General features: G+C 37.3%; 1 protein-coding gene across 8 annotated transcripts in view; it reads left to right on the forward strand.

Moving 5' to 3' along the window:
• The window catches only part of PDE4D (phosphodiesterase 4D), a 1,430,886-nt gene that overhangs the window by 1,216,325 nt on the left and 202,052 nt on the right, over positions 1–12,509 (forward strand). For all 8 annotated transcript variants that reach the window (XM_078067299.1, XM_078067293.1, XM_078067294.1 and 5 more), the window contains 2 exons: positions 4,160–4,196; positions 12,309–12,382. In XM_078067299.1, coding sequence (XP_077923425.1) covers positions 4,160–4,196; positions 12,309–12,382 — 111 coding nt within the window. The remainder of the gene's footprint in view (positions 1–4,159; positions 4,197–12,308; positions 12,383–12,509) is intronic.

The following is a 12,509-nucleotide window of genomic DNA, read 5'->3' on the forward strand; positions in this document are numbered from 1 at the left end:
CATTATTTAAAATTGTTTTAATTTTAAAATAGAATCAGCACTTAGATTTTAATACATTTGGATTGATATCTACTTGAAAAATTTAGAGATTACTAAAAATAGACTGGAATCATTAAAAAAAATATTTTAAAAGTATAAAGGCATGTGCAGTTTTTCATGACTCAATATGTTTATTATTAAAAGCAAGATATAAAATGAAATACACAGTATGATTCTAATTGTATAAGAAATCATGCATTCCATAAAAATCATATATAACATACATGTGCTTACATGCATCCAGAAGGAAAATGTTATTGACAGTTATTTTTGAGTAGTTCTGCACTTTTTTTTTGTATTTTCTGAAGTTTCTACAATTAATATGCGATTTACATTCAAAATGTATATATTAGTTTTTTAAAAGGTCAAGTATAGGAATCTGTTTCCATATTTGTTTTCTTGTGTATTTTATATGTTCGTACTTCCATGAACATGGGAGTAGAGTGGTGAGTAGATGTATTCCTCCTCTGGCTAATTCTCGGGGGTTGTCAGATAGCCGAGGTGCCCAAAAACCTTTTTATGTACATACTAGAAATGAGAACGTACTTGTTTCCCTACAGTTCCAGAAGAGGTGGATCAAGAGTGAGTTGGGGAATGGGTGATAGTTTTGAGTCAAAGGGAAGAAAGACACCAGGATTTCAAAAGACCAGTCAGTTATCTATAAGTTTATCCGTTCCCTAATCCTCTCTGACAAACTCCAGGGGAGAATTTCTTTCTAGTTTTAGAGCCAGACCGAGTGAAGCACAGAAGACCTAGAAGTTTGCATGAGATTAGATTCAGAAAGTAAGCCTTTGGCTTCGCTTCAGAGTGCTAGTTCATATGACCACTAGTCGTGCCCAATGTCACTGCCGGGCACGCTCTTCGGAGGCAGCCGGTACTTTGTGGCCCTTAGTGCTTTTGGTACCATAGGATTAGGGGTCTTTGATTAATAAAGTAAAACTTTCTTCTGATTAACGTCATCTGCTTTTCCTTCTGGTTTGGTCATAATGAAGCGTGGAGAGGTCGCAGCCTCGTGTGCTTCAACACAATTTTGAAACGAGCTAGTTTACAAAAGGTTGAATTCATTTTGTTAGATGACCAGGGGCTTTGCCACATTTAAAGACTTGAATAGTTTCCGGATCCCAATGAAGTCTCTGTGAGGGTTTGCTTTTGGGTTGTTCTCCTTCAGCTTTTTGCTAATGTTTCTGGCTTCTTGTGGAAAGAATGAGGGCAGAAAATAAAGTAGTAAGTGATACAGAAGTAGGGGAAGGATAGCCACAGGCCTGGGGAGTAGTTCTGGACTCTCATTGTCATGCCTCTTTGGGAGAGAAAATTCAGCAGTGCGCGTTCAGCAAGTTCTTGGGAGAGGAGACAGCCAAGCCCTCCCTGCCTAGAGTGGGTGACTCTGTTTCAATCCGTGGTAGCCAGGGCGGGCTACTGAGCACCTCCTTCCACATCATGAGACGGGAGGTGCCTGGCACTGACTGCTGTGACTGTTACCTGGGTACGAATGTCCTCATTGCCCACATGCATGCATTTATACATGCACATACATATGCATACATACACACATGCATGCATGTATACAGTGTCCGAAATGGAGCCTCTTTTCTGATCTCACCCCCCATCCCGTGACACTCCCTTCCCACCTGTCCCTATAAATATACCAATCCCCCCCTGCAAAAGCTATTTTCTCTCCTTAAAGCTGTTCCTCTTCCTTTTTTGTTAAAGTTTGTTGTTGCCATGTTTGTTTGATTTTATTTAAATGAGAGACAATATTACATAATCCTCTTCAGAAGAATCATATCACCAGGAGGTACAATTTCAAGTCTCCGGACAGTGCTCACTGTGCAAATTTGAATCTAGCTTCTCATCAGATTATAGGGGATCCTAGTAGTCTCTTCCCATTTTAGGGAGCCCCAATAATCTTATTGTGTGGTATTATAACTCCTTCTAGCTGTGCTTTTATTGGCCAAGTTTCTTTGTTTCAAAAGTTCCTTGTTGGTAAGGTCGTTCAAATGCAGCATTTCAGAATCATAGTCTATCATAGGCTTTTGAGTGTGTGTGTGCATTTACAGGTGATTAAAACTCACACATACTTTAAGCCAAATTATAGATAACAATGAAATGAATTCCTTGGAACTTAATAATCTTTTATTATTATGAGCACATTACAGGGTACATTTAAAATATATGTTCACATAATATTTATTTTCTTCCATACACAAAATAACATATATTTTACCTGCATCATTGTACTTATGACAGTAGGTCTGATAAGACATTTCAATATTGAGGTGAGGACTTAGACAAAGGCTTAAAAGTTATATATTTGTTATATATTCAGAGATTATTTAAGCATTACATCATTTTGAAAAGAAAAGGATAGGATATAACCTGCCCTTGATTGAGGACATGTGCCCATTGAAAGAGTAGAAATAATTTTACTGTTACTGAAATGAGACAATCTTGAGATATTTGGCAAAAACAATTTCTGAGCAATTCAAAAGAATGAAGTATCTCCATCACTAAAATTATAACTGTCTTTCTTTCTGCTTTGACAGGGAAGGGAAGCAAGACTGGTAAATCATCCTAAATATTGTATATTCTAAATATATCTTTTACAGAGCTTACAACCAAAGAAAGAATTCATGTTTTAATAAACACACCCTTTTTAGTTTAGAGTCATCCAATGTAATTCATGTAAAAAATGAGAAGACCTATTTCCAGGGATCAATTTCAGATTAGTGGTGTGCCTTTGTCAGCATAACTTAATTCTTAGAAAATAAACTTTGTAGCCAGGCAATTATAAAGAATGAAATGGGACTAAAACTAATGATGTAATGTATGGGGATTAACATAACAATAAAAAAATTAAAAAAAAAAAAAGAATGAAATGGGAGAGAAGACTGTCCCTTGGGAAAACATCTAGATTTCATATTACTTTAATTTTGACCATCCGAATAATCTACAGAAAAAACAAGTGCCCCCCAAATGTAATCCTGGAGCGAAGGGGTGCAAAATAACACGTTTCCTTTAAAGTGTGCTCCGACCTTTCCTGCTTTTTATTTTCCCACACTTTGAATTTCAAGATCTCTGTGTAATTTGATGGTGGCCGTAACGAATGGTCTAATCATTGGTAACGATCCATGTATTGACGTCACCCATATGCTGCTTGGGCTGAAACATATTTCATGGGTGGTGTTTGAGGTCGTTCAGTCCTTTTCTGAATTGTTCATGACTGAGTGCACAGTTCAGTTGCAGTGTTCTCAGTCAAAGTCATGTCCAGGAAGCTTTCTGTGTAGAGTAATTACATTCACTTTTGATGAAAGAGCTTCAGCTAGCTAGATCACGAAATACCCCATGGAGATTTTGGAAATCCTTCTCACAAGTCACCCATGCTAAGAAATACCACAAAAGAACTCTGGGCCCTGGCTCCCTGCTTTCCTCCAAGTAGAATGTTGCCAAACTTTCCTTGCCTTTCCCGGTTTCTCCGAGACACGTCATGCTGACACCTTGCTCCTGCATCCCAGGCTCGGTGTGGCCGACGTTGCCGTGGCAACGGCACACACGGGGTAACGTTCCCCCATTAGCTACAGCAGCGGGACGTGAGTCAGTTGAAAAGTTTCACCGGGTTTTGATTAGTGTATGATGTAGTCCCGTGTCATCTACAGTTGCTAGCCTGTCCAAACCTCACACACCATGATGCGGGACACTCGATGCTCATCACCTTCAAATGTTAGATGGTCCAGGGGCCTCTCACTGAGGCCACCGCACTTGCTAGCTCCTTCCACAGCACCCCTTACTAATGCCTCTACAGTAAGAAGCCACGAGTAAAACTCAGGCCCCGCGGCCGGAACTGTCTTTCTCCTATTGTATATCGTGTGCACGTAAAAAGCAACAGTGACCTTGCTTAATGACCAGGAAGCCCCTTTTAACCCAGACAGCTGGACAATGGTTAACATCCCAGAAGACAGTTTTTCAACCCACTGGCTGGGAAGAACACGTGCTGAAGAATAAGGATGGAATTACTGTAATTCTCTATGGAAATTTATGAAAGTGCAACTTATTATTTAATACTGATCAAAAGTGGTCATAGAGTTATTGTAATTTCTAACATGGGATTTGGTTTATTTTTCAGACATGGAGATGACTTGATTGTGACTCCATTTGCTCAGGTAAGCACAGTTTGGTGAATGGGCAGGTTTCTCACAGATGTGAAAATTTAATTTGGGGGATTAGTTCTGGTTCTTAATTTCATTTTAAGTCAGATGCAAATACAATAAAAATTCTGTGGTTCATTTAAGTAATTCAAAGGCAGTGCTAGAGAACGTGACCTTAACCATATTGGACTGTTTCCTTTTAAACCCATAAACCCAAAGAATGTCTTTGCTTCAGATTACAAATTACCTAAGTGACATATTTAAATGGGACCATAGTTACTTAACTTACATAAACACTAGAAGCAGAGGGCTATATCATGGATTAAATTACATTTAGGGTAACTAGATGCATGATCAGTGCTTGAAATTTAATATTTCAGTTCAACCGGTTGCTTTGTTTACTCCTTTTTTATGTGCCGTTTGTACAGATTTAAATTTATCTTTGTTCCTTTTAGACATACAAATCATGAAAATACTTTAAGCATATAACATAAATACTAGAAGGTGATAAAAGAATCTAAAGCATTTGGAATATATATAAAATGGTTGGTAGGCAGATATTCTTTATATAGGCCAGTGCTTTGCTACCTTGCTGCCCATTAGAATCACCTAGAAAGCTGTTATCCCAGGTCGTATCCCTGATCAACTGGATCCAAAAATCTGGGGATTGGATCCAAGCACCTGTATTTATTTATTTATGTATGTATGTATTTATTTATTTTATTATGTTATGTTAATCACCATACATTACATCATTAGTTTTTGTTTTTTCTTTATTATGTTATGTTAATCACCATACATTACATCATTAGTTTTTGATGAAGTGGTCCATGATTCATTGTTTGCGTATAACGCCCAGTGCTCCAGGCAGTACACAAGCACCTGTATTTTTTAAAGGACCGGTATTTTTCCAGGAAAAGTTGAGAGTCCCTAGTATAGGTAGACTGGGAACAGGATGGAATATACTGATTTAACTGGGGCATAAAACAGGGTTAAAGCCAACACTAACTCTAAAAAGAAATGTTGAATATTAGGATACAAGTGATCCAGACAGATTATAAAAATGATAATAGGGGCTAATCATAATCATAATCAAAACTAGTTCTGATGCCTTGGGCAACTCATTTAACTTCTCTACGACTTCTTTTTTCAACTGGTAAAACTAGACGACTTGCCTGGATAAAGGTAGACCTCAGTTCAAACCCCATCTCTTCCTCTTGCTCAATGAATGGCCTTGGGCAAGTCACTGAACTTTTTCAAGCCTGGTTTACTCCTCTGCTAGATGAAAGTTCCAAGAGAATCCATTTCGTGAGGTTTATAAGATATTAAAATAACACCAAGCTTGTGAAATGCTAAGCACAATTTCTAGGAAACAAGATGAATTTTAAGTGTTGTAATTAGTAAGAGCTCTTTCATCTCAAAAATGTTGTAATAGGTTATTTTTTAAATACATAATGGCGGTGTTTGGATAATAGGATTATGTGTAATTCTTCCCTTTTTTCAAATTTCCTGAAATTTTGTGATTGCTATAATTCAGACCAAAATTTAATGAATCCATAAGTAATACACCATATAATAGTGATTTTTTTCATTACTGCAGGCAATTAGAAATAGAATATGACCACCATATCTTTTAGAAGTTAATGTTTTGTTTGCTTAAGGTTTTGCTGGAAATCATATTCTTTCTAGTACCTATATTTCTATGTTCAAAAACATTTACAACTTTTACAAATAAAAATTTGTACAAAAAAACCATTTACAAATAAAAATACTTTTATTTGATATAAAAAGATTTTTTTCTCCAATAAATAGATTAATAAGTTTGATTTGGTCCTTGCCATCAATGGTCTTAAATTCCTAGGAAATCTAGTCTTTTATATAATTAGACATATTCTGTAGTATACCTATAAACTACAAAAAAACTAACAATTTTAGTACACTGGGAAATATATACATATGTAAAAAAAATCATTTAGTCTATGTTAAATTATTAAAATATGTATATTTAATACATTTGAAATTAGGACTTTGAATATAAACCAACTCTGCGTAATATGTAGCCATATCTGATGCCTAAAAATAATCCTGGAATTTTAGAAAAGTTTGCTTTTGATTAGCTTAATGATTTGTAACACCTTATGGAAGATGGTCATTGGCCCAGAGGTTGCAGATTTTTTTTTTTTTAAGCTCTTCATATTTTGCACAAATGGCCTTTTACTTGGGTATATGATCTGGAAAGCTATACTAGAATTAAAAAATTTTTTTAAATAAAAAGCCTGTTAAATCCTGAACAATTTCACCACTGATAGGGCATCTTTGGGAAAGCGGGTAAGGCGCAGTAGCAGCAGTTTGCCTATGACCATCTCTTAAGCCCTGTTGCATACTGCTAGCATATTTTGTTCAGCGAACCAATAACATCTCAAATTTTTAATACAGGACATAATATTCACCACTGAATACCAAATATTATATATAATGTTTAAAATGAGAGATGTTTATGTCACCTGAAGTGATAGCAACATTATTTGGCTTAATATACCATAGTTGCTTTTGCAAATGGACAGGAGACTTGATTTTAGACAGGTCACTCAGGGCAATGTTCAAATAGGCCAAAGAATTACCTCCTTCCTCCAGCATGCTTTGGAGTTTAGAATCTCACACTAAATTATTCTGGTTAAAAAGACCTACTGCTTTTGGGGGTTCCTGGGTGGCTCAGTTGGTTAAGCGCCTGACTCTTGATTTCAGCTCAGGTCATGATCTCAGGGTCATGAGAATGAGCCCCATGTTGGGCTCTGTGCTCAGCAGGGAGTCTGCTTGAGGATTCTCTCTCCCTCTCCCTCTGCCTCTGCCCCCACTTCCATTCTCTCTCTCTCTCTCTCTAAAATAAATAAATAAATAAAATATTAAAAAGACACACTGCTTTCAAAATAGAATTTTTTTCCATAAAAAAGTTTAGAAAAAATTATAAAGAAAAGGAAGAAAATGAAAATTTCCCATAATTCCAACTCCCTTAATAACTAGTATTGACATTTTACTTTATATCCCCCTAGGTATATTTTTCTATGTGTGTTTTCCTTCCCATAATTCTTAGTAACTGGCCTCACACTGTCTAAAGTGGTCAAAAGTCTCCCAAACCCACCTCATCCGCCTCTACTTGAGAACTCATTTCTTTATGCCTGAGTGCCTCCCCAAAACATGAAAGGATCCCTCCCTGGTTTTTTTCCCAGTCATGGTTTCCTGTGAAGCTAAGAGAACAGAATCTTGTTATAAGAGAATTTAGAAAGACATCCAATTTGATGGACAGGGCTGAACCCTAACCCATCTGGGATAGGTGTCATCTTCAGAAAGGGTCCTACAACCCAGCTTCAGGTCGTGTTCCCATGTCTCCAACACTGTCGGGGTAAGCAATTCTTTCTGGTGTTTACCCTAATCCGTTTGCCACTTCCAGTTTCTTATGTTTCCCCTGAAAGCTCAGAATCCTTTTGGTCGTCACAAACATGACATTTTTATAGATGTGATTTAGTTCCTTTTGAAACATTCTCTGTTTTTGTTGAAATCTTTTGGTGTGGGGATTTCCTTAGGCACAAAGGCGAGGTGTTGAGAGGAATCCCAGTGCCATGCCACGTCATGCCGCTCCACAATTGGCCTTTTCCTCCCAAAAGTATAGTAACAGTTTGGCCAGAGCTCTTTAGGGGGATTCGGAATACCAACAAGTCACAACACCGATGAAATGTAGGAGACTCTGCTTTGTAATCATTTGCCTCGGGCCACACCCGCCCAGATATGTGATATGACTACAAGTCAATTAGAATTCTCATCTTGAAGTATGGACTGTTAAAAGAAGTGGAATATTTGATTAAGGAAGACACAGAAAATACCCAACTATTTTCTTGGATCCCTGGAGAACCCTCATGTTATTAAGACTAAGGAGATATGCCTGATTTAAATCTACAGGGTAGGAACAGCTGAGTCATTTTATCTTTAATCAAAATACAGCATCTGGCATAATTTTGTAAAAAATGTACTAGTATTTAACGCTATACAACATTACTATTCCATTTGGTAATAGAACATTGCCAGTATTTTTTTTAATGCCCCTGATTGTCCCTGCCTCATTTCACCCGGCCGCGGCTACCTTGTGGTCTCATCTTAATCCCCAGGTTGATGAAGCCACCAGGCGCCCCCTGCTGGAAGCTAGTCATCACATTTCAGCTAGCATCTTCTATAAATCAAAGTACTTTTTAGATCGAATTATATGAAATCATCAATATTCAACCTTTGTTGACATACAAGAAGAGCAATTTCATACAGTTTAACCAAAACATAACTTGGAAAGGTTTCTATCAAAATGACTTTTCTATCTTGTAAGTAATCATAATTTGACTCCATTTCTTTTTTGTTATTGTTATTGTTGTTTGCTTGTTTTGTTTTGTTTTTGTTTTTGTTTTTTCTGGAAGTAAAACCAAGACAGGGGATTTTTTTCTCCTCCTTTCCCCCAACTCCAGTGGCAACTGTGGCAACTCTTGATCTGTGTTTTAGCACCATCTAGTGACATGAAGTGTATTTGTAATGAAAAACAATCCTCAAAATTCTTTGTTCACTTTTTAAGCAGGGGTTTTTAAGGAGAACGTTGTTGCCACATCTTTTTTGTTTATTTACAGCAACCTCCTCTTCCAAATCTTTTCAAGTAGTCATTACTGTAGAAGTACACATTGCTTTTAGGCTATATGTTCAGTTGTTTAACTTTTCAATGAAAAGTGAAGATTCAGTGAATCTTATTGGTTAATAAATGTTAAAAGTATTTAAGAAAATCTGAGATTAGTGTGTATAAATAACATTTAGTCCTTCTCCTGAGCCAGTACATGATCCATCTCTGCCACAGTTTTCCATAGCACCATCATGATTTCTTTCCTAAAATGTATATATTTCTCATCATTTCAAATGCATTTTTGACTTCGACTGATTACACTTTTGCTTGGATTGGCCGAAGAGAAAGAAATGGCCTTAATTTTCTAACCATTGAGCTGTGTAAGGGCAAACCTCAAGGTTCTTTTTGGTTAGCAAGCATTAAGGCGTGGAGAAAAGCATAGGAGCGTTAAAGCCCTGACTACAGTTCTTAAAAGGTTGAATTCAAGGGGAGTGAGAGCTACCCTAGAGCAAAAGCGAAGAATAATTGAATCCTGACTCAAGGGCTTGAGTAAAACTGTTTCTGGTTCTCCCCCACAGCCTATAGAACCAGACGCCTCACTCTGTAGTCTGGAAGATAAGAGCGTGAAAGACTAACTCAGTGCATTGGTGATGGAGGCACCTAGAATCAGTCAGCTAAATCTAGGGTGATGCTTTCCATAACAATTGTCTGGAACTTAAAAAAAAAAAAAGATTTTATTTATTTATTTGAGCGAGAATGCGCACGCGCGAACGGGGTGGGTGGCTGGCAGAGGGAGAGGATCTCAAGCCAGCTCCGTGCTGAGCTTGGAGCCCCTCGAGGGGCTGGATCCCTCCACCCATGAGATCATGACCTGAGCCAAAACCAAGAGTCAGCTGCTTAACCCACTGGGCCACCCAGGCGCCCCTGTCTGGAACTTTTATTTACACTTCTGCCATTATCATATGTGTGCCATAGGGCAGGATATAATAATCCTTAATATAAAACTTACAGAGTATTATTTGTCCTATCACAAAAACAGTGGTCTAATACTTGCACGCATAAGGGACGATGGATTCACAAAATTATTTACTGCAGCAGTGTTTGTAAAAGCAAACTCTAGGAGACAACCTAAAAGTTCATTGGTAGAGGGGACAGGCAGAATGTCTGGAGGGAGGGGCTGGGAAGGCAACTTCTTTTTTCACTTTTTATTTGGAAATTCTTCAAAAATGTAAGAGAATATAGCTACTGACTATCTAAAATATAAAGAACACTAAAATCAACAGTTAAAGAACTAGAACAGTACCAGTATTTTTAATACCTCAGAGCATACTTCCCTGATTTCATCTACCTGCCTCCTCTCACAAATAACAATAATTTTGGTTTTTGTCTTTTTTAATGAGGGGGATGCATTCTACATTCTACCTTTATATTCTGTTTAAATTCTGTACCATGTGGAGATACAGATTATACAAAAGAAATAATTAAATTTAAATTAAAAACTGAAAATCATCTGATTTAATATTTTTATTATAACAGAGTGAAGAAACAATTATACTATATCTTTCATGAACTAATGTTTCCTTTCAAATAAGCATAGAACTTGAATTACCTGCAGCAGTATTTCTATTTACGTAGGTGTCAAGTGCGGTGCGCTTACTATAACTTATTAGAACAAAGTTCTCAGAATTCTGAGGTTAAATTTTGCCTAGAAAAAGGAGCATTTAGGGAGTGCAATAATCTTATTTAAAATGTTTTATTAGTGTATTTGATATTCAATTCTTAATGCATAAATTAGGCCTGCATGATTTAATGACAGTGGATCATTGATCAGATTTATTTCTGCATCATTCAAGATTTCATGCCTAATGAAAGACAGCATGCTCTGATGTCAACAGTTGGCTATTTGAATACTCCGTCATAGGCAGCGTGACCTTTCAGTGCTGTGAGTTGTTTATATGTGATAATGAGCCAGGTTTTTCCAGTGACTGAGTTAATCATGGTTGGCACCTCAGGAAGCACCGTCAGCTCCTTCAGGGGATAATGCTGTAGGTTGCCGTCCCAGGGTGTAAACAGCACCCCAGTGACTTATGAGAATTAATGCCAGTTTCAGAAATGTCTGAGACATTTTTGTCTTAGAAAAACATTTAGACTGACTTTAGTCTAAGTCAGTGCCAGATGAAAACATTCTGGATATAGTTCTGGAACACTTGGAGCAATTATAAATTTGCATGCTTCACCCCCCCTTGTTTACCAAATGATAGTCATTAAGTAAACTCCTCATGCACGTGCCAAATCATTAATCAGCTGGCATGTTGCCATAATGGGCTTATATTCGTTGAGTGCTTTCTGTTTGCGGGCACTGTCCTTGGCACTTACCCTATCATTTCATATCATCTTCACAACAACCCTCAGAGATAGCTATCACTATCCTGGGTTATAGAAAAGGAAACTGAGGCACACAGAGATTACGTAACTTGTCTAAGCTCACACAGTGAATACATGACCGAGTCAGGCAGTCTGGGTTATTAGGTAGTACCTACTAGGACATTTGAAATCTATGTTTTAGTGCAACTTCAACATTCTCATTGTCACCCAGATTAATTATAGTCTCACCTAATATGGGCTCCACCTGGGGGAAACTTGCCCATACTAGTGGAAAGGGAGGCAGGTAAAGTCATTGTAAATTTTCTCTCCTAGGCTTACTTCCAGTTCTTTTTGCCACCTTCTGGTTGCACTAGAATTAGAAAAAGAAGGACCTTCAGAGGTAGGGGGACATATTGGTCCTGCCTTATATGTATGGGTACGTTGTGTCTATGTATTCATTTATGCAACACATTTTTTTTTTTTTTAGTATCTTCTATGGGCCCACCTCTGCGCACATCAGGGTGGTCCTGTTTTATGTGAAAATGCATCCCTTAGTGATTCAGATAACCTTAACAAAGAAAATAATTTCTCTTTACTAGATAGATAGCCATGTAGCAAAGGTGAAAAAAACAATTTAAAATTCACCTAGCTTTCTGTCTTTGAAAGTCTGACATTCTTGGTGAATGTTTGAGGAGAATTTGGGGATATATACATTTACAATTTTAACCCTTAAAGTGAGAGTTTATTATTATTTTATATTATACTATTTCAGATTTGCCTGAAGTGTAACAACACTCTATGTATATTGCCTGGGATATTGTTCTGGTGGCTGAGGAGTCCAGGAATATTGTGGAAGCTGTTACTACTGTCACCATATTCATAGACAATGAGGAGAAATGTCTGGAAAATCTTTGCAGTCTGGCCTCCCTAGATTTCAAATAGATACATGTAAACTTCACTAAGGGCTAGAAGATTCTTTAATGGTATACGAAACTAGGTTGAAAGCAGTATCAGGTTTTCACTTAACAGACTACTTTTTAAATCACCAAACCATTTTAAATTGCACTAAAGATGGCCGTACTCCAAGTAGCTTAAAGAATCCCTTTTTGTTGTAGGTCTTGGCCAGCCTGCGAACTGTGCGAAACAACTTTGCTGCGTTAACTAATTTGCAAGATCGAGCACCTAGCAAGTAAGTTATTCTTTCCCCACTCCTTCTTGCTGAACTTTTAGATGGTGTTTTCTCAGTTTGATTGAACTCAGGGCAATATATTAGATTTCTCTGAGTCATTGCCATGTTGTCTAACCATTTGCACTAA

The sequence above is a fragment of the Halichoerus grypus genome, chromosome 2 (assembly GCF_964656455.1).
Source record: "Halichoerus grypus chromosome 2, mHalGry1.hap1.1, whole genome shotgun sequence".
NCBI classification, from domain to species: domain Eukaryota; kingdom Metazoa; phylum Chordata; class Mammalia; order Carnivora; family Phocidae; genus Halichoerus; species Halichoerus grypus.